Genomic DNA, 23,407 nt, shown 5'->3' on the forward strand with positions numbered 1-23,407 from the left:
TCCTGAGTCTAATCCCTGGCTTCATGTGTTCCATCGTTACATTTTGGTTCTCTCTCCTTACCCCCTCACTAATGATAATTTTTTTTATCATAATGAAATTATTTGTAAGGCACATGGCACCAGTACCTTTACAACTCATGGCAAGAGGGGAAAACAAATTTAAAGAAGGAATAAAAGATTAAGGAGACTTACACATGCCCAAATATAATAAGAGCATACTGTACAGACTATTCAAACCAAATCAGACACTGAATATTTCAAAACTATCAATTTTGTTATTCACATCTTTTGAAAAGTCTTACTCAATAGATGTAAGCTTACGAACTTACATGAAAAATAAAAGAGTAAAATACTCTTGTAAGCAAAATAACTGAAGTGGGAGTTTAGCATATTGTTTGGACTATGCAAGTAAAAAACATGCACCTGAATACATTTAACTTTAAAAAAATGGCAACAAATAGCTATCATTTTTTTCTTTAAATTTGTTTTACTATGAGAGGGAAAGAAAAGACCTTAGCAAAGCTCTGCTCTGGTATATTTAAACCTGTGTCTGGCCTCAAGCATGCAAGTTGGTACTCTAACAAGTTGAGTTTGCCCTGGCTCACATTTAATATTTAGTATATTATGTTAAGAGTTGACAGGGATGAAGTAACTTTCATTTTCCACCAATTCCATAATGATCAGAGTTTAAGTCTAAAACATGACCCAGACAAAATCTAACTTACCATTGTTCTGTTCAACGGTCATTAGATTGTGCTTGGCTTTTACTGAGGCCTCAAATGTATCTACATTTTCCCGTTCATACTCTTTGACGTCAGCAGCTACTCTTTCCAAAATGTCATCTGGAGAAGGTGACCGTGTGCGAGTACTACTCTGGGGGCTACTTGGCTCAGATGGCACAGACATATTGCTGTCTTCAGCAAGATACTTGTATTTCTGTAATAAAAACACTGTATTATTTTCACAACACCTGATGCAATCTGAATAAAACTCTAAAAAATACTGCACTGAAAAGTTAAGTGTCAAGTATATTTTTTAAGGTATCGATGCCTTGGTTGAATCAAATCAAGAATTCCTTACATGTAATTTCAAAATCCATGGAACGCTAATTCTACATTTTGGTACACTTTTATAAAGTGGCAAAACTTAAAAAGGGTACTGGGTGGTGGTGTGCCTGGTTTAATGTGCACAAGAGCCCAGGTGACTTGAGTCCCCCGTTCCTACCTGCAGGAGGCTAAGCTTCATGGGTAGTGAAGCAGTGCTGCATGCAGGTGTCTCTCTCCATCTCTAACTTTCCATTCTCTGTTTCTCTCTTTATCCAAAACAAACAGAAAACCCGGAAGCTATATGATGATATTTATCATTTGTCTCCCCAGTGTGAACAAAATATAACTCAATGCAGAAATACCAATGTGGATGATGATGCAATACTATTCCAGGCTACACTGATGGAAATATACACAGATGCTCTATATCACCTTTCTAAAATTAAAATATTTAGACACTCTAATGCACACGTGGCTCCAAGGATGGGAGATAAGGGATTGTGGGAGATAAGCAAGAACATCAAGATTTAATCAAGACTTCAGAATTATAATTGCAATAATAATTCGTGCACCAGAGAAATGCTTTGATCTATGGTTTGCTGTCTATTTATGTTTACAAGAGCTACTACAGAAAATGGTGTAAGATGTGGTCCAGGAGGTGGCACAGTGGATATAGCACTGGACTCTCAAGCATGAGGTCCTGAGTTCAATCCCCTGGCAGCACATGTGTCAGAGTGATGTCTGGTTCTTTCTCTCCTTCTATCTTTCTATTAACAAATAAAATCTTTTAAAAAATAAAAAATTCTTATAAAAAAAGACAGATGGAGATAGAGGAAGAGAGAGAGTGCCAAAGGTGTGAGAAAAGGTTACTTTACAAGGACTGCCACCCACAAATGGTCTAGTAGTTATGGCTTTACCTCAGGATGGTTGAGGAAAAACTAACATGTTCCAAGGAAGCCATACTCACTGTTAAATGACTATATCAAGATAAATATATAATATCCTTTGCCTACCCCATTTTCTTAGCCACCAAGTTCTATACTGAAATTCCCAGATGTTTTTGCTGCTAACTACAATACTTTGGATTTATTTTACATTTATTTATGAGGATTTTCCTGCAAATTAAAAAAAGACAAACTTCTCTCTCTTTTTTTTTGTTAAGAGCTTAAATCAGAATTTTCTAACAAAAAAAGGTGGGGGGAAACCATTTTAATTAAAAAAAAAAAACATTTTTAAGAAATCTCACAATGCACTTCAGATAGCTTTTACCGTTACTTTTCTCATAAAAGGAAAAGAATTTTCTTTTTTGATTTTGAAAAAATGATTAAGAACAATCAAAATAATAAAAAAATAAAAAATAAATACTCTTAATAAAAAATCACATACCTGAACAATTGCCTGTCTTTGTATTCTCCTCTGTTCTATTAGGGCCTCTTCATCTTCTTCCTCTACATCAAAGTCTTCAAGGCTTAAAAAAAGTTACACATATATACAATTAATTTCACACATCCTACCCCACCACAAAATAATTTTTTTTCATACACCTTCTCATGGTTCACTGCATTAAGAGTAAGCAAACTGTGCTCTAAAAGTCATTAGGATTCCTGCATTAACATCTTTTCTCAATTCAACTCTTCATATTCATTCTCCCTCTCCCTCTCTATCTGTCTCTCCCGCTCCCTCCCTCCTCTATCAGTTTCTTTGGTTTCGGTTTGCTCTTCAGAGAGGTTGTCCTCTGCACCAGAGGAACCTGAACAGTATCCCCTCTGGTTACATGATCAAAAATATCTTCAAGTTTGCCAAAATATCCCTGGCAGGCAAACCAATTAGTCTTATTAATGATATTTTTGAGATGCTCTATTTAGTCAACCACATTTGCATTAAAACGTTCCCCCATAGTCCATATTTTAACCAGCTTATCTGCTACCAGATGGGTGTAACTACAGTGTGTTATTATATACAAAGTGAAATATCTAATCTTGCTATAAACCCAATACCCCTTCTCAACAAACCGCTAATGCAGACTGATAGGATGAATACAACTAATTGCTCCTAGTTAAAATAAATCAATGAATTCACTTAATATTTCAGATGGGAATGAATAGCACAGTGGAAGTTCACTAGATTTACATATCTGGGGCCCTGAAAGGCCCAAATTAAATCCTTGACACCACTAGATGCCATACCTGAATGTGTGTTTTGGTTGAGTTCCAAGATTTCTAAGTCAGTGTTTCTCTAAACTAGAAAAATGAAGTAGGTATAAAGGTACATTCTTACTTATCATCAGATGAAGATTCCTGCTCAACTTTCATTCCTTCTGAAAGACTCCCTTTAAATTTATCTTCTTTCACTTTGCTTCTGCTCCTACGTCTACGGCCACCACGTGATCGAGACCGCCTTCTTAGACGTGATCGACTCCTTCGACTTCTATCCCTATTTGAAGACAAAAGGTATGTTTTTATAAGCAATTAAAGCCAGAGAGGTTTGGGTTGTGTTTGGGACAAAGATATATACAGGAGTTTATTTTCAAAAGCTCAATTATGCTCTGAACTTAAAACTGCTCTAAAAAACAAGTGTATTTTTTGTTTTTAAAGGAGACAGTATAAGTTTCTGTGTACTAAGTCTTTCAGGTAGACTGACAACCATGTTAATCAAGGATGATTAAAAACTGGTCCTGCTCTTGCTGATACAATGGGGCACAAGAGAATTTAAGAGAAATGTCCTGTATTTTGATTGACAACTATATGAGTCAATCAACTATATGAGTCATGTCCATCAAAAGTTGTAGCATTACACCAAGAAGGGTGAATTTTACTTCATATGACATGTGTCCATAAACCTCATTTAAAAAAAACAAGCACTGATAATAATAAAGTATGAGGAAAGAAAAAGGCAACAAAAATGCTAAGCCTAACTTAATACGGCACTCAGTTTTTTATAACAAAAAGGGTCTATTATTATTATTATTATTATTGCTCTTGGTGGGACTTCAGCACTGTAGGCTGACTTTTCAAATGAAGAGAGACATATTGGTTATAACATAAGCCTCTAGCGTTATGTTTTTTAAAACTTTATTCGTAAGTTAATTCAATTAAAAATGTTAAAATTGACAAGTAGGGCAGAGGGTAGATAGCATAACTGTTATGCAAACAGACTCTCATGCCTGAGGCTCCAAAGTCCCAGGTTCAATCCCCCACACCACCATAAGCCAGAGTTGAACAGTGGTCTGGTTAAAAAAAAAAAAAAAAAAAAAAAAGACAAGTAAATGTTTACTAATGCTTTACATTAAGATAGTGTATTTCTATTTTTTTTTCTTTTTTAAAAAGGCCCTTTGGGTTAGCTAGACAAATACTAAGTAGTATGCATATAAAATTATGTCTACTATGGCTCAAACAGGTATTTGACAAATGAGCTGTCAAGTAACATTCAGAACTATAGTCACAAAATGACAGGAAACTGGGCTGCTTACTACCTTGTAATCTATATGCTGCAGATAGCTCAACTGATATGTTTCTCATTTAAAAAAAAGAAAAAAATACAACTTAAATAGGTGACATTTTAATGAATACTGATCTTTGAAGAAAAACTATTGAGAAAAATCAGTGAGAGTAAAATATCATATGCTAATAAAAACTAGCAATATGAGACCAACTTTTCAAACTGTCTTATTCTGATTTTAACAAAAAACAGAAGTCTAAGTTTAAGTGATTTTTGCCTCAGGGATTTTGAAATTGTCCCACTGATGTCTATCTTCTAGTGCTGCTATTATGAATTTTTACTCTTGACCTCTGGGCATTTTTTATAAGAGTGTCTCCCACCCACAGTCCCCCCCTTACTTTTAAAAAAATTTTTTTAAAGGTTTGGGAGCTGGGCAATGGCACACCTGGTTGAGTGCATGTTACCATATACTTGGACCCAGTTTCAAGCCCTCAGTTCCCAGGTGCAGAGGGGAAACTTCAGTGCAGTGTTATTAAAGATTATTTATATTGTTTTTTTTTTTTTTAATTATCTTTATTCATTTACTGGATAGACAGCCAGAAATCAAGAGGGAAGGGGTGATAGAGAAGGGAGAAAGATAATGACACCTACCACATTGCTTCACCCCCTGCAAAGCTTCCCCTTGCAGGTGCGGACCAAGGGCTCGAACCTGGGTCCTTTCACATAGCAACATGTGCACTCAATCAGGTACACCACCACTCAGCCCCAAGATTATTTATACTGTTAAAGACACTAATTTCAAATAATCCAAAACTGTAGGCATCTCTCTCTTTCCCTATCTTCCCCACCCCTCTTAGTTTCTCTGTCTCTATCCAAATAGAAAGATCTATTTTTAAATCTACCAACCACACTAACATGGAGTGTCAAAAACATTCAGCTTACTGAAATGTAAAGGATAAGGATAGAACGTGTAATATTTCTTCACCTTCTCCGAGGAGACCTGCTTCTTCTTCTTGGAGATCGGCTACGTCGGAGGGGAGAACGAGACCTCCTCCTAATGGGAGACCTGCTTGTTCTTCTTCGAGCTGGAGACCATCTACTGATGGGGCTGGCATCTTTTGATCTTTCTCGTCTACTCAGGATGTCATCTCGAGGTCGTGTTCTTACAGGAACCAAAGACAACATTAAAAGGCAAATAAATAAATTGAAAACAATTTCTTCTCCATATAAAGAACATCTTTTAAAAAGAGTACAGAAACCTGGTCGTTAGGGGCTAGGCACACTTGGTTAAGGGCACACATTACAGTGTGCCAGGATGCAGGTTCAAGCCCCTGGTCACTACTTCCAGGGGGAAGCTTCATAAGTGGTGAAGAGTTGCAGGTGTCTCTGTGTCTCACCCTATCTCCCCCTCCTGTCTCAAAATCTGCTTCTATCCAATAAATAAATAAATGAATACTGGAACCGGGTGGTGGCACACCTGTTTGAGCGCACATGTGACAATGTGCAAGGACTGGGGTTCGAACCCCGTTCCCCTGCAGGGGGAAAGCTTTGCGAGTGATGAAGCAGTGTTGCAGGTGTCTCTCCTCTCTATTATGTCCCTCTAGATTTCTGGCTGTCTCTATCCAATAAGAAATAAAGATAATAAAAAATTTCAAAGTGTTGCAGGCAGTGGAAGAAGCAGGACAAAAATTCTGTGACATTGTGTGTGCCAGAATGATCCTCTGCTTCTCTCTAATCTCTCATAAACAAACCTTTAATAAAAAATTTAAAAGAAACAAACAAACCACCTGCAGGGGGAACACTTCACAAGTGGTGAAATAGGGCTGTAGGTGTCTAGTAAATAAATATTAAAAAAAAAAAAAAAAGCCTAGTAGTTAGCATGTTTGTAACCAAACTTTAACTCAGATGAGCATAACAGAATTTTATATTTATGGTAAACACACAATAATCTCCTCTGGTCTTGTAATTTGAAGAGTTACTACGATTATTTATATTGTTAAAGGCACTAATTTCAAACAACTCAAAACTTGCTGGAGTAAGTCATTTCCAGTGGAGGAGATAGCACAATGGCTATGCTAAAAGACTTTCATGCCTAAGGCTCCAAAACCTCAGGAAATCCTTATACCACTATAAGCTAAGCAGTACTCTGGTTAAAAAATAAAATAAAATAAAATAAAATAAAAGATCAAATTAAAAAAATATTTCACTTTCTATTTGAAGATCAGAGAGAAAGGGAATGAGAGGTAGGAGTGAGCAGCAGAGCACTGCTCAGGCCATCACAGCATTATTTCTAAGCTTTTTTTTTTTTTTTGCAAGCCCTTGCCTGAAGTACCACTTTTCTTTTTAGTATCAATGTCTTTAAGACATCAATTACATATTACAGCACTGTTTAATCACCATTAACATGAGAACAGTGAAAATATCAGCAAGGATTTGAGAAAAAGAATAGCTCTTAAGTCAGGAAAATACACATTTAATTTTCTGAACAGAAACTTGTCAGTAACTGGAAAATGTGCATGAACATAAGACTAGTCTTTGCAATTATCCTATTTCTAAAAATATATTCTATAAAGAAATTGCACCTAATCAATGACTAAAAGAAACTGTAGCCAATCTAAATTTTCATAGGTATCAACAATTGACCACATACACATGTGTACGTGTACACACACACACACATACATAACTACTTTATGAATATCATATTAGTGTCACAAAGCCACCTACACAGACAAAGCTCTTTATTCAGAAGGCTAAAAGTGGACCTACCCTATGACCCTGCAATTCCTCTTGGGGATATATCCTAAGGAACCAAACATGTCCATCCAAAAATATTTGTGTCTTCCTATGTTCCTAACAGGACAATTTGTAATAGCCAAAACCTGGAAGCAACCCAGATGTGCAACAATAGACGAGTGGCTGAACAAGTTGTGGTATATATACACAATGGGATACTACTCAGCTATTAAAAATGGTGAATCCACCGTTTTCAGCCCATCTTGGACGGAGAAACATTTTAAATGAAATATGTTAAATGAAACATGTTAAATGAAATAAGTCAGAAAGTGAAGGATGAATATGGGATGATATTACTCACTGGCAGAAGTTGAAAAACAAGATCAAAAGAGAAAACACTAAGCAGAAACTTGGAATGGAGTTGGTGTATTGCACCAAAATAAAAAACTCTGGGGTGGGAGGTGGGGGTTCAGGTCCTGGAACATGATGGCAGAGGAAGACTTAGTGGGGGTTGAACTGTTATATGGGAAATGGTATCATGCACAAATTATTTAATTTTATAAACCGTTAATCCTCCAATAAAGAAATTTTAAAAAAGAAAAAGCTCTTTATAATTATACCATTATCTTACAATTCTGCAAACCAGTATTAAATCACTAATAAAAAAAGATCTTTATATAATGCAGAAGTTTCATGAAAAATCAAATCACTGTTAGCAAGACTAGTACAACCCAACTTTTGAAAGAAAAAAAATAAATTATATGTTAATAGAAAAAGAACCATCTGTTTGAATGAAGACCTCTTTACTGAGAGTAATCATTAAGAAATGCTTTAAAGGGGGCTATTTCATTAGAATGTCACTTAGAAGAAAGTAGTGTTCTGTCTTCAAGTACTTTAAGGGGACCAGGCAGATGGTTGAATGTATGTGCTACTGCTACTGTGAGCCAAGGACCCAGGGGTTCAAGACCCCACTCCCCACCTTCAGAGAGGATGCACAAGTGGTAAAGGAGGTCTGTGGGTGTCTAAATTTCTTCCTCTCCCATGTCAAGTTTTATCAAACAAAATAGGGGAGGGGGATGGGGTGGAGGTTATGCAAAGAGACTTTCATGCCTGAGGCTCTTAAGTCCCAGGTTCAATCCCCCCACCACCATAAGCCAGAGCTGAGCTGTACTCCGGTTGAAAAAGTGGAGTATTGCACCAAAGTAAAAGACTCTGGGGTGAGTGGGTGGGGAGAATACAGACCCAAGAAGGATGACAGAGGACCTAGTGGGGGTTGTATTGTTAAATGGGAAACTGGGGAATGTTATGCATGTACAAACTATTGTATTTACTGTTGAATGTAAAACATTAATTCCCCAATAAAGAAATTAAAAGAAAAAAGTGGCTGTCAGGAGTGGTAGATTTGTAGTGTCAGCACCAAGCTCCAGCTATAACTAGTGGAAAAAAAGAAAAAAAAAAACTTTGACAACACATTTTTGAAATTTCTCTGAAAATGGCCATTTAAATTTAAGAGTAACAACAATATCAACAAAAAATTCAAGGCTAACATATTTATACCCATACACAGTTAAATGTTAAAATGAAACAGTGGGGCAGGAATAGATAGCATAATGGCTATGCAAAGAGACTCTCATGCCTGGGGCTCAAAGTCCCAGGGTTCAATTCTTTGCAGTACCATATGCTAGAGTCGAACAGAGCTCTGGTAGGTAGGTAGGTAGGTAGGTAGGTAGGTAGGTAGGTAGGTAAGTAGGAGGGGAGGAAGGAAGAAAGAGAGAGAGAGAGAGAGAAAGAAAGGGAGGAAGGGAAGAGAGTAAATGGCTGTATTGCCTTTATAAAGTGTAAAAGGCTTACTAAAAGGGAAATAAGTCTGATATTTTTCACATGCTAGTCGAAACACCCCTAAATCTTTTCTGGTCTTTTTCTTATTCTAAGACCCTAAAAATGAAATAGCCTCTCAATCTTATACTCTCAGTTCAGCCCCCAGTATCCTATGTCCCAGTGATGCTCTAGTTCTCATTAAACCTTAAATTTAAATAAACACACACACTCATGCACAGTTTCTGCTATAAAATCTGATACACTGCTAAATAGTATTGATATTCTGAAAGCAAATTACCTTGGAGAAGAAAGTCTTCTCCTTTCGGGCTCTCTTCGTTTTCTTTCCAAAGATCGGCTCTTGGCTCTTCTACCAGGAGACAAAGTTCGAGAAGGTGATTTGCTTTGCTTCGACCTTCTGTCATTTAACAGTGGTGATCTACTCCTTCTTGATTTTTCACGCTGTTTTGGAGACAAACTTCTTCTTTTGGGACTGCGACCAGGTCTTCTACTGGGTGATCTGTTTTCTTTCCCAGAAGAAGCATCTTTAGAAGGAGACTTAATTGGCTTCTTTTCTTTATCCATTTCAGGCCGTTTTGATTTTCTTTCTTTGGATCTTGATCTTCTGTCTTTGGATTTGTCTCTTAAGTCAATTGGAGATCTGGATTTTTTGCCTCGGTCTCGACTTCTACTTTCATTTATAAGTGGAGATTTCTTTCTGTCTCTTGACTTATTTTTATCTTCAGTTTTCACCTTGTCATCAGTAGGAGATCTGGTCTTCCCAATTTTCTCTTGAGACCGTCTTCTAAGAATGGGAGATTTCGATTTTCTTGCTTGATCCTGAGATTTACTTCTTTTGGATGGACTTTTGGACTTTTTCCTCTCTTTTGACTTGCTCCTAGTTGTCTTTTCCTTGACTATTTCAGTACTTCCCTTAGTTTTCTTTTTATCAGACCTATGTCTAGTCCGTTCTTTGGATCTGCTTTTACTTCGCTTTTTTGTACTATTTTTATTGTCCATAAGTTCAAGTTTCCCCTTCATACTTGAAGACCTAATACTAGATCTATTTCCATTGCCTTTTCATGAATCTCTCCCTCTTCTTCAGAGCCAGACTCATAACCTTGTAATATGAGCCCCATTCCAGATTGAACTTTCCCTTCCATTAACTCATTATCAAGTTCAGCTTTGATCAATGCTCTCTGTTTCTCCAAGTCTTCTAGCAAAGCTAAATCATCAAGCTTAGTTCGTTTTGCAGGAGACATGCCTTCTTTGTCAGAAGCATCCATCATCTCTTTTCTTTTATGTTTCTTATGTTTATGCTTATGTTTATGTTTTTTATCCTTATCTTCTTCTGAGGAATGTTTATGTTTCTTGTGTTTACTTCTGTGTTTATGCTTCTTTTTTTTGTGACGACTGTGTTTATTTTGACATTGGTCTTCTGATACTTCTCCATTTTCCTCATTTACACTCTTCTCAGAATTATCAGCATCTTCCATTCTGCAAATTTATAAGAATACCTTTAAAATCATATCATTTATAAGCATTCAGAATCATTACAAAATAATGAAGACAAACTACATTTTAATGTAATAATAGATGAAGTTAGAGCAATGTAATGTTTTCGCAACAGCTTTGGATATTCTCCTTTTCTCCCCCTCCCTTTTCCCTTCTGTAGCTGATATAATATCCGGAATCCAGTAATTTATAGTCTAATTTTTATCTCATCTTGTATAACATGATGGTTCAGTGTAAAGTGACTTGAAAGAGGAAAAGTTTAATGATGCTATTGTACCTTCTGTTTGAGATTACTGAACAGCAAGAACAGTGTAACTTAGCAAAATAATTGAGTTAATTTTAGTATAGCTGAGCTATATTTTATTTATTTTTGGATAGAGACAAATTGAGAGGGGAAGAGGAAAATGTAGAGGAAGAGAGACACCTGCAGCACTGCTCTTCTGTTTGTAAAGTAAAAGATAGTCTAGTGAAAAAGAAAACCTCATAAAATACTGAGAACTGCAATGATAAAAGCATGAATACGAGTATTACTGGTATATAGAAAGACCTCCTAAAATTACTTTGAAGATGGTCAAGTAAGAGATCACAGAAAAACTCAACACATTTGCTGTTAAGCAGGACCTTAGGGGAAGAGAATAAATGTTCAGAGAAGGGATATAAATTAACAAATAAAAGCTGAGGACTGGCAAAAAAGCCTACTTATAGGAGGCTACGTTGCATATGTGTGACCCAGGTTCAAGTTTGGACCTCACCACACTGAAGGACAATTTGGTGTTGTGGTGTCTTTTCCTCTCCCCAAACTGGGGAGATAACGTGATAGTTATGACAAAATACTTTCACACCTGAAGCTCCAAGGTACCAAATTCAATCCCTGGCACCACCATAAGCCAGAGTCAAGCAGTGCTCTAGTAAGAATAACTACATAAATACATTTTTTAAAAGTTGAGTAATAATGTCCTAGAAATTGAGTAAGAAATTAACCAGAAACTAAAGTTTTAGTTTACTGGTCAGAATTATTGAGTACTTTATATCCTCCCCTCAAACTGTCAAGACAAATGGTAGCATGTGATTAAACAGTGTCCAAATGTAGTCTATCTGGCATTCAGATCCTTGGCCCACTACAGTGACCTAATGCAAACTACACATCTCTCCAGGAAGAGGAGAAAACATCAAACCCACCTCAAATCATATTGTAAGGACTGAATACATTAACACAGATGTGAAGGCTTGTAAGAGTGCCTAGCATACACACCTACGGACATCTAATCTTTGACAAAGGGGCCCAGACTATTAAATGGGGAAAGAGAGTCTCTTCAACAAATGCTGTTGGAAACAATGGATTGAAACACTGTATCTCACCAAATACAAAAGTAAATTCCAAGTGGATCAAGGACTTGGATGTTAGACCACAAACTATCAGAAATTTAGAGGAAAATATTGGCAGAACTCTTTTCCGCATAAATTTTAAAGACATCTTCAATGAAACGAATCCAATTACAATGAACACTAAGGCAAGCATAAACCTATGGGACTACATCAAATTAAAAAGCTTCTGCACAGTTAAAGAATCTACTACCCAGACCAAGAAACCCCTCACAGAATGGGAGATCTTTACATGCCGTACATCAGACAAGAGGCTAATAACCGGAATATATAAAGAACTTGCAAATCTCAACAACAAGAAAACAAATAACTCCATCCAAAAATGGGGGGAGGACATGGACAGAATATTCACCACAGGAGAGATCCAAAAGCCCAAGTAACACATGAAAAAATGCTCCCAAGTCTTTGATTGTTAGAGAAATGCAAATCAAGACAACAATGAGATACCACTTCACTCCTGTGAGAATGTCATACATCAGAAAAGGTAACAGCAGCAAATGCTGGAGAGGGTGTGGGGTCAAAGGAACCCTCCTACACTGCTGGTGGGAATGTCAGTTGGTCCAACCTCTGTGGAGAACAGTCTGGAGAACTCTCAGAAGGCTAGAAATGGACCTACCCTATGACCCTGCAATTCCTCTCCTGGGGATATATCCTAAGGAACCCAACACATCCATCCAAAAAGATCTGTGTACCCATATGTTCTTGGCAGCACAATTTGTAACAGCCAAAACCTGGAAGCAACCCAGGTGTCCAACAACAAAATGAGTGGCTGAGCAAGTCTATATACACAATGAAATACTACTCAGCTATAAAAAATGGTGACTTCACTGTTTTCAGCTGATCTTGGATGGACCTTGAAAAATTCATGTTAAGTGAAATAAGTCAGAAACAGAAGGATGAATATGGGATGATCTCACTCTCAGGCAGAAGTTGAAAAACAAGATCAAAAAAGAAAACACAAGTAGAACCTAAATGTAATTGGCATATCGCATCAAAGTAAAAGACTCTGGGGTGGGTTGGGTGGGGAGAATACGGATCCAGGAAGAATGACAAAGGACCTAGTGGGGATTGTATGGAAAACTGGGAAATGTTATGCATGTACAAACTATTGTATTTACTGTTGAATGTAAAACATTAATTCCCCAATAAAGAAATTTAATAAAAAAAAGAACAGAAGGGAAAACACACACAAAAAGAGTGCCTAGCACAACCTGACACTGGATAAATTCATGACAACACTGAGAAGCTGGCAGGGCTGGTATGAATATTCTCTTAAGGAATAATTCTAAGAGCACAGACTATAGTGTCAAAGGCTTCTTTATCAAATGAGGACTTCAAAATGACACAGCTAATATAACCTTCAGCAAGTTACTCTGTCTCAGTTTCCTCAATGGCAATTACTGAGGAAATAACTATACTGACAAATCAAATTTTTTTGCAGTGACAATTCCATGCTCATCTTTCACACAAAAGTGCTCAAGAAAAATTGAATTTCCTTATCTCCATTATGGATGACATTATTAATGTTCAAAGAGGTTTAACAAATTTGTTTAAGGTCATATATACATCAAGTAAGCATTACATTCCAAGCCAGTCAGAATCCCTTCCATTTGCTTAAAGATCATTTTAAAATGTCAGATCATATCACTATTTATGCTTGAAATTTAAATATTCCTTCTTAACTCATTCAGGATAAAATCTAAAATCCTTTACAAGGCTTTAATATATGTGTGTATATGTATGTACATATATACATACACACACACACACACACACACACACACACAAAATTTATTATTATTTTTACCAGAGTACTGCTCAGCCCTGGCTTATGGAGGTACCAGGGGTTGAACCTAGGACTTCGGAGCTTCAGACATGATGTCATAAGCTTGGCACCAAAGCTTTATTGTATCTGCCCTATCTCTCCACACTTTGAACCTCCTCCTTTCCTTCTCACTCATTTGTTTCAGAACACTGCTCACCTTGAACAACAGGTTTATTCCTTAGAGTATTGCACTACTTTTTCTCTGCCTGGAATACCTTCCCCAGATATAGACACTATGTGCTGCTTTGAGAGGGACGCACATGGAGTGGTGAGGGAAGGGGACACCCGCCTAGCCAGTCATATCAGCCAAATCAACTCTAACGATCAATGGGGTGGCAGGTGTCACAGCCTGATAGCCTCACATCCAATAGAATCTAATCTTAATTCATGCTACTATTCCTAAAGCTTGGAAGATTATATGATCTATAAGCACTCAATAAGTATTTTTTTAATTGGTTTGTTAATAAGATGCCAAGAATCAAACTGAAGACCTCATGCTCACAGGTCAGAGGGTCTAATTATGGTGCCACCTCCCAGGTGGCTCAAGTATTTGAGTCAAATGAAATGTTACTGAAAGTATGTAAAAGATGTAATTATTAGGATATGCTTATTTATAATATTATCAAAAGCTCATATTATAAAAACGATTATATTATAATGTAAGTTTATAAAAAAACATATATAATAAAAACTATTTTTAAAAGGAGTTGCAGTGTGTAAGAGATCACCAAACACTACACAAGAGGAAGGTTCCAGAATTAAATTGCCTGGGTTTAAATTTTGTGTCTGTTACTTGGTATGACCCCAGTACTAATTAAGCTAATTTTTCTCTTTCAGTTTCTTCATCTGTAAAATCTGGGAAATAAGTGTATCTACTTCCATTTGATGCCCCCCCTCCTTTTTTTAAAACCAGAGCACTGTTTAACTCTGGTTTACGGTGGTGCAAATGACTGAACCTGGGAACTCGAAGCCTCAGGCACAAGGGTCCCATAACCATCTTGCCCCTATTTGATTCTTAATAGGATTAAATGAGTCACAGCTGTTCAGAATTTTGAACAGTATCATGGTACATAGAGTGAGTAAACTAATGCACAAAAAATTCTAAATGTCTGAATTCACCAAAAACACTAAGTTTCAGATTGGGAGGAAAAAGTCATTAAAAAAGTCTTCAAAGTGGTCTGGGAGGTGATGCAGTGGATAAAGTGTTAGACTCTCAAGCAAGAGGTCTTTAGTTCAGTTCTTGGCGGCACATGTACCAGAGTGATGTCTAGTGTTCCCTCTCCTATCCTTCCCATAAACTTAAAAAAAAAAAAAAAAAGGTGTATTGCACCAAAATAAAAGACTCTGGGGTGAGTGGGGGAGAGAGTATAGGTCCAAAAAGGATGACAGAGGATCTAGTGGGGGTTGTATTGTTATGTGGAAAACTGAGAAATGTTATGTACAAACTATTGTATTTACTGTCGAATGTAAAACATTAATCCCCCAATAAAGAAATTTTAAAAAAGAAAAATAAAGAAAGCTTAAATAAAAGAAACTGGAAAACAAAACAAAAAAGAAATTAAAAAATTATTCAAAGTGGCCCAGTGAAATATCTCATTTGAACAGTGAATTTCTTTGTCATGTGTTCCACCTAAGTTTAAACGCCCCCCTCACCTCACTAATGGAAGCTACAGTAATGTGGTCCATTATTTCATTTTCCCTGTCTCTGCCTGTCTCTGGGGGGGGAGGGAACCATAAAACTTTTTATAATTATTTTCTTGTTCTCAATGTTCTTTGCACATGCCACATAACCTGAAACTATGTCATGTTTTCTAAAGAACTGTTATATGCCTTTGCATTCACTACGGGCAGCATGTATTGTAATGGTACTTGTTTCATTATTAAACTTGTTTTGCTAAACTTTTTCAAATCAAGCGAAAATAGGAGATACTGACCAAATACTACAGAACGTTTACAAATTACTAGAAATATCAATTACACAGTTTAAGGCTGTATTAGCATAGATACAGTAACTGCCAGTCCAGTAAGCTCACTTGAAAACAAAGAAACAAAGTTCAGTTAAAACTTTAGACTCCATCTGACCTAGAATCCATTTGATTAAGTCTAAGTTAAACTGTGAAAACAGGAAAGTGGCTATCAAAGTCTTAATGAAAAATTTTATACAATTCTGTCTAGCTGGGTAGGGCAAAGAGCTCTTCTATTTCTCAGTCCCAAACTACAAGAAAACTATCCTTTTCCTAAGGTGGCTGGAAAAAAAATATGATAATGCCAATAAAAATAAAATGTTTGCTACAAAAGAACATTGTTCTGCCAAGGAATCGCAATAGTTATGCAAAAGACTGTCATACCCGAGTCTCTGTCCCAGGTGCAATCAGCGGAACCACAATAAGCCAGAGCTGAGTAATGGTCTAGTCTCTCACTTTCTCTGTACATATCTCATTAAAATAAAAGATATTTTTAAAATACCTCCAAAAACTTGTTCTAAAGCTCATTATCTTATTAGATTCCTGTTTGAATTTTCCTGCCATATCACAAAATGCAAAATACTGCATATACTTATGCATGTACAAACTATTGTACTTACTGTCTAATGTAAAACATTAATTCCCCAACAAAGAAATTTAAAAAAAATACTGCATATACAAATGTGTTTTTATACGGTTTCAACGATTCTTACTATCCATTATTACAGACACAGAGAGCTTGAGTTTTGGAAGTGGCTAACAAATCTGTAGAGCTTCCACTCGTACACTCACAGAAGAGCTCTAAACTATGAGCTCTAAACTCGGACCCGAAATGCCATGCCTTAAAACCAAGAAATTGATCTCACTCGGCTTCAAGTTTGCAAATTGACAATAGGCAGGGGGGGGGGATGGGAAATAACCCGCGGGTTACTGGAGCAGAGTATTAGGGCGGGGAGATACAGCAGCCTGCTGGCTCCAGACTACTGTTTAGAGATGGTTAAAGATGGCCTCAGCACCCTTTTCTGCTCCCTTCTTCTAGGACCTTAAAAAACTGACACCAGGAGCAGACCCACCGGGGATCAATTGCATACGGAAGTTTCTGGGCTTAACCCTGCTGCCGCCTCTGCTCACTGCCAATAGTTGAGCCCTGCGGCTTCAGCTCCGCTCGATCCCCGAGGCAAGAGAAGGAAAGTGCGACCGCCGCCTCGCGCACAGCACTTGCAGAGGCCGCTCGCGCCTCCGCCTCCGCCGCCCAGGGCAACAACGCGCGCAGGCCGCGGCCGCCTCCGACCCAACAGCCGGGGCCTCCGGGAGAGCGCTACTCGCAGGCCTCTCTCCTGCCCGTGCTCCACGCCGCCAGCCGCAAGGTCTCACGCAGGGAAAAAGCAAAGTTTGCCTCTTGCTGTTACGCCAGAACTTTCCCGCCCCACCGAGCAGATGCCCGACGCTGCCCACTCGGGTTAGCGCCCTGGCCTTTAGCCTCTCGCACTGTTCATTTCAACTACTTACTCTGGCTGTTCCCGCAGCGATTGAGTCTCCGCGTCGGCCATCTTGAACTTCCTGACTTCTCGGCGGCGGTGACGGCGGCGGCCCGGGCGCTGGAAGCTAGTGGAAGTAGAGGGAGAGCAAAGCTGTCGCGCATGTGCTATCCGCGAAGGCACCAGTGAACCTCTGAGTCCGCTCGTAGAATCCGGATATAAAAGTACATCCGGGGACACGGCGGGCGAGCGTCGTGACGTAACTTCCGGAAAGGGTGTGTCATGAGCAGTGTGGGAGGTCCCACGGAGGATTTAGGTGATTTAGGTTTCTGATCCCATCAACGTTAATGCGATTCTAGTCATTTAAATTTGGCGAAGAAGCTAAAGGGAGGTCCGTATTGTGTATGCAGTTTTGAAATTGGATTTACTGAACCTAGAAATTGGAGTCATAATAAATCACTTTTTTAAAATTTTCCCTTTTGTTGCCCTTGTTTTTTATTGTTGTCGTCGTTGTTAGATAGGACAGAGAGAAATGGAGACTGGAGGGGAAGACAAAGATGGGGAGAGAAAGACACCTGCAGACCTGTTTCACCGCCTGTGAAGCGACTCCCCTGCAGGTAGGGAGCCCGGGGCTCGAACCCGGATCTTTCCTTCGGTCCTTAGGCTTCGTGCCACGTGCCCTTAACCTGCTGCGCTACCGCCCGACTCCCCACTTTTTTTTTTTTAACTGGCCAGATAACTCAGTCTAAAGGGGCAAAGGCTAAAAGGTATTTTGAGGATGTCTAGGACTCTATCTACACCATCAAATAATTGTTAACGTACCTAAGACATCAATCCATTTTGAATAATGCCAACCTTTTTTCAGCGTTTCCTAAATTAAGGGTTAATGACTCCTTTGGTTCTGTTGAGTTTTGCAATAATAAAATTTTGGTCCAAGGCGGGGGAGATAGCATAATGGTTATGCAAACAGACTCTCATCCCTGAGGCTCCTAAATCGCAGGTTTAATCCCCCGCACCACTATAAACCAGAGCTGAGCAGTGCCCTGGTGTGTGTGTGTGTGTGTGTGTGTGTGTGTGTGTGTGTGTGTGTGTGTGTGTGTGTGTGTGTGTGTGTGTCTGAATCTCTCTCAAAAATAAAATAAATAAAAATTAAAAAAAAATTTGGTCCAAATTATTTCATTATTTTGTTCTCATATACAAATGGGCTCTACAGTAACGTAGTTTTTTGTTTTTTAAACTTTTTTCAGATATGGCAAGAGAGAAAGAGAGAGAAATAACTTATAGCACCAAGCTTCTTTCAGTGAGGTGGGAGGCAGGCTAGAACCTGGGTTGCACACTTAGCAAAGCAGCACAGTATCCAAATGAACTATTTTGCTGGTAAATGAGGTGGTTTTGAAATAATGAGAGAGAAACAAAAAGGGCTCTAGGAAACTTTCAACCTCAGGTAGGTTTCTACATTCTTCCTCTAGTGAGAGAGAAAGAAAGAAAGAAAGAGAAAGGAAGGAAGGAAAAAATATTTCTATCCATATCTGGAACCAGAATGACAATCACTTCATGAAATAAACTAAATTTAGATCTGTCCTTTATCCCTTTTATCCTGGGGGAGTGGAGATTTACAAATATTCAAATGCACAAATAGTCTTAGAAAATAAGTCCCTGTTTGATTCACAAACTTGTTAAAATGTAAAATGTTTCCCCATATGGACTCTATTAATATGAAACAAATTAAGATTAATTAAATTAATCTTTGGTAAATAGAAGACTGTGTATTCTGCCACCCCACTCTCATTGTAATATTTTTTAAAGGAAGTTTTTTGTATTATCATTATTTACGTATTGGATAGAGACAGCCAGAAATTGAGAGGGAAGGGAGTGATAGAGGAGAGAGACAGAGAGACACCTGCAGCACTGCTTCAACACTTGCAAAGCTTTCCCCCTGTAGGTGGGAACTGGGGGCTCGAACCTGGGTACTTGTGCACTCAACCCGGCCCCTCAATGTAGTATTTCTTTACATGGTACTGTTTTCTTTATAAAGGATCTCTTTTCCGTCAACAATCAGATTAACAACTCAGGAGACTTCTTTCAAATGAAAATATTTTTCAAAAATGTCAAGTGGCCCAGGAGGTGGTAATGCAAATAAAGCATTGGACTCTCAAGCATGAGGTCTAGAGTTCGATCCCTGGCAGCACATGTGCCAGAGTGATATTTGGTTCTTTCTCTCCTATCTTTCTCAATAAATAAAGAAAATCTTAAAAAGGGGGTCAGGCGGTAGTGCAGCAGGTTAAGGATCCCAGTTCGAGCCCTGGCTCCCCACCTGCAGAGAAGTCCCTTCACAGGCTGTGAAGCAGGTCTGTAGGTGTCTGTCTTTCTTTCCCTCTCTCTCTGTCTTCCCCTCCTCTCTCTATTTCTCTCTGTCCTATCCAACAACAACATCAAAAACAACAATAACTGCAACAACAATGAAAAACAAGGGCAACAAAAGGGAAAAATAAATATAATAAAATTTTGTAAATCAAAATAAATAAACAAATAAACCCAAGGGCTCAGGAGATCGCACACACTACCACATGCAGGGACCCTCCTTCAATGCCCAGGTTTCTATATGCAGGGGTGAATCAGTTCTGTAGGTGTCTTCCTTTCCCTGTCTCCCTCTTAATTTTCTCTGGATTAACAATAAAACCAAAAAAAAAGCATGGATGCCGGGAACAGTGGATTATAATTTCTGCACCCCAGTGAAACACAGGTGTAGATTTTAAAAAGTCCAGCCAGATCAACAACAATAGAGAATGTTCCATCCTCCGAAGGGAGGCTTGACAACCTGAGGAAGATGAGTCCTGAAATTGGGGCAGCTTGGAATGTTCCTACTCATGACCACAGAATGTGAGCTCAGATCTACAGGGATGCAGAGGTCACATAGGCTCCTAAACTGAATATGGGCCCCAGATTAGATTGATGGGGTTTACAGACAACAATATTTATACACCTTTCCCATATTTGGGAGCTACTCTCTTCCCTGATCCAGTTTTCTGGTCCTTTTTCCAGCCATGACATCTTCTCCCAAGAGAGTAACTTGGCTCCACCTGCATATCAGATGTCAGGCTCAGGAAAAATAATAATAATGTCATGGGCCCTTTGGAATATAACTAAAATAGGCCTACTAACTATCTACAAAATAAAGACACACACACACAGACACACACTCTTCATCTGCACTATTCCAGCCTTTAGGTTCATAATTAGTCAACAATTTGTTTGGCTTTATATGCTAACTCTCTTTTCAGCCACCAGGTTCCAGATGCTACCATAATGCCAACCGGGCTTCCCTGGACCAACGACCCCACCCATGTGTCCTGGAGCCCCACCTCCCCAGAGCCCAGCCCCACTAGGCAAAGAGAGAGACAGGCTGGGAGTATGGATCGATCTGCCAACGCCCATGTTCAGTGGGGAGCAATTACAGAAGCCAGACCTTCCACCTTTTGCATCCCACAATGACCATGAATCCATACTCCCAGAGGGATAAAGAATAGGAAAGCTATCGGGGATGGGATGGGATACAGAGTTCAGGTGGTGGGAATTGTTTGGAGTTGTACCCCTCTTACCCTATGGTTTTTGTCAGTGTTTCCTTTTTATAAATAAAAATGTAATAATAAGAAGAAGAAAGAATGTGAGCTCAGACCTACAGGAATGCAGAGGTTACATAGGCTCCTGTGCTTAATTTGGGTCCCAGGTCAAATTGATGGGGATTACAGTTAACAATATTTATATATTTTCCCCATATTTGGTAGCTACTCTCTTCCCTAATCCAGGTCTCCAGTCCATTTTCCAACTATGACATCATCTCCCCAGACAATAATGTGGGACCACCTTCATATTAGATGTCAGGCTCAGGCAAAACCTAGTAAATTCATGGGCCCTGTGGAATATAACTAAAATAGACTACTACCTTTTTTCAAAATGGAGAACCCAAATCTTCATCTGCAATATTCTTGCCTTTAGGTTCATTATTAGTCAACAATTTGATCTGCTGTATATTTTAACTCTTTTCCAGCCACCAGATTCCAGATGCTACCATGATGCCAACCTGACTTCCTTGGGCAGAGGACCCTGTCATGTGTCTTGGAGCCTCTCCTCCTCAGACCCCTCAACCCATTAGGGAAAGAGAGAGACAGGCTGGGAGTATGGATCAACCTGGCACTGCCCATGTTCAGTGAGGAAGCAATTACAGAAGCCAGACCTTTTACCTTCTGCACTCCATAATGACCCTGGGTCCATACTCCAAGAGGGATAAAGAATAAGGAAGCTATCAAGGGAGGGGATTGGATATGGAGCTCTGGGGGTGGGCATTGTGTAGAAATGTAACCCTCTCATCCTATAGTCTTGTCAATATTTCTACTTTATAAATAAATTTTAAAAATCTAAAAAAAAAAAAGTCCAGCTTCTATTTACTTCCCCCCATGTTCTCTGCCGTCCTTTCCATGAAAGCAGGACCATGTGTAATTGTGTCAAGAACAGTTCAAAACTTCTTTTAAATTGAAAAAAAAAAAAAAGTAAACCAGAAAATAACTCAACCAGTAGAGTATGGGACTTGTTTAGCTAAAGCTCTAAATTTGATCCTCAATGCTGAGTAGTTCTCTAGCTTCTTTCTTGTATGAAAGTCTCTCATCTCATATGAAGTAGATAACTCTTTTAAAAAATTATTCCTTAAAAAATTGTAAATTATTTGTAAATACGAGGTTTGAGGATGTAGCAGGAGAGACTATACTAGTTGTGCACTTCAGTCATGCCTGAGGCCCTGAGGTTCCAGAATTATTCCCTAATACCACCAAAAGCCAGAGCTGACTGTTCTCTCTCCTGCCTCCCTCATTCATTTTTCTCTCTCTTCTCTCTAGTAAATCTTTAAAGGATTTTTACTATTTATTAAATAAAAACAGAAGACAGGATTGTCTCTGGTGAGGACAATAGTAGGCTCTTACAGCCATCCAAATCTGAAGTCAGATTATGACTGGCTAAAGTCTGGAGTTGGATGATCCATTCTGATTTTTGAGGTGAGCAGAATAAAAATGAAGGATCATGAAATGATGCTGCCATAGAAATTTTAATTAAGGGTCTAGGTGGTGGCGCACTTAATTAAACATACACGTTACAATGTTCAATGACCCAGGTTCAAGCCCCTGGTCCCTACCTGCAGAGGGAAAGCTTCACAAATGGTGAAGCAGGGCCGCAGGTGTCTGTTTCCCTTTCTACCTCTTCCTCCCCCTCTCAAATTCTATCTGTATCCAATAATAAATAAAAAATATAATTAAAAAAATTGTGGTCTGTTGGCATGGTGGATAAAGTTGTACTGTCAGGGATTAGGTTCAGAGTTCAATCCCCAGTAGCACATGTACCACAGTGTTGTCTGGTTCTTTCTCCTTTCATTAAAATAAATAAAACCTTTAAAAATATTTTTCAATTAAAAATTTCTCAACACAACCATCACACTGAACTACGAGTTGGGTGAGTGCACTAGGAAAAGGATTTCACAGACTTATCTAAAGTGTTGTGGCCGCTGTACTTTTGGAGGAAAGGTTTTAAAGAGTTTAAAATGTCAATTCCCAGGGCGGAGGTAGGTAGCATAATCGTAGGTAGGTAGCAAAGAGACTCTCATGCTTGAAACTCCAAAGTCCTAGGTTCAATCCCCCGCACCACCATAAGCCAGAGCTGAGCAGTTCTTTGGTAAAAAATAAATAAAAATAAGCACTCAATTAACTTGGTTGGATTACTGTGCTCAGCACTCGTTTATTAGGCAACAAGTTTAAACCCGAAGTCTAAGTCACTTTTCCTCCCAGAGCCTGGTAATCTTAGCGCTGCAAAATCGCACTAATAAGTGCATTAAACAGGGGGTCGGGCGGTGGCGCAGTGGGTTAAGCGCATGTGGCTCAAAGCGCAGGAACTGGCGTAAGGATCCCGGTTCGAGCCCCCGGCTCCCCACCTGCAGGGGAGTCGCTTCACAGGCGGTGAAGCAGGTCTGCAGGTGTCTATCTTTCTCTCCCCTTCTCTGTCTTTCCCTCCTCTCTCCATTTCTCTCTGTCCTATCCAACAACGAATTGCGTCAACAAGGGCAATAATAACCACAACGAAGCTACAAGGGCAACAAAAGGGGGGAAAAAAGTGGCCTCCAGGAGCGGTGGATTCATGGTGCAGGCACCGAGCCCAGCAATAACCCTG

The 23,407-nt window shown here is 38.8% G+C and overlaps 1 protein-coding gene and 1 long non-coding RNA gene across 2 annotated transcripts in view; both read right to left on the reverse strand.

Annotated features, from left to right (window-relative positions):
- PRPF4B (pre-mRNA processing factor 4B) overlaps positions 1-17,411 on the reverse strand; it is a 32,305-nt gene extending 14,894 nt beyond the window's left edge. The window contains 7 exon segments of the mRNA XM_007522204.3: positions 726-936; positions 2,433-2,514; positions 3,324-3,479; positions 5,470-5,646; positions 9,337-10,111; positions 10,114-10,532; positions 17,232-17,411. Of these exon segments, the coding sequence (XP_007522266.2) occupies positions 726-936; positions 2,433-2,514; positions 3,324-3,479; positions 5,470-5,646; positions 9,337-10,111; positions 10,114-10,532; positions 17,232-17,272 (1,861 nt within the window). The 5' untranslated portion in view covers positions 17,273-17,411.
- Positions 1-23,407, reverse strand: part of LOC132538022 (uncharacterized) — a 397,739-nt gene that overhangs the window by 17,797 nt on the left and 356,535 nt on the right. The window lies entirely within an intron of this gene.

This window comes from Erinaceus europaeus, chromosome 4, assembly GCF_950295315.1.
Source record: "Erinaceus europaeus chromosome 4, mEriEur2.1, whole genome shotgun sequence".
Lineage (NCBI taxonomy): Eukaryota > Metazoa > Chordata > Mammalia > Eulipotyphla > Erinaceidae > Erinaceus > Erinaceus europaeus.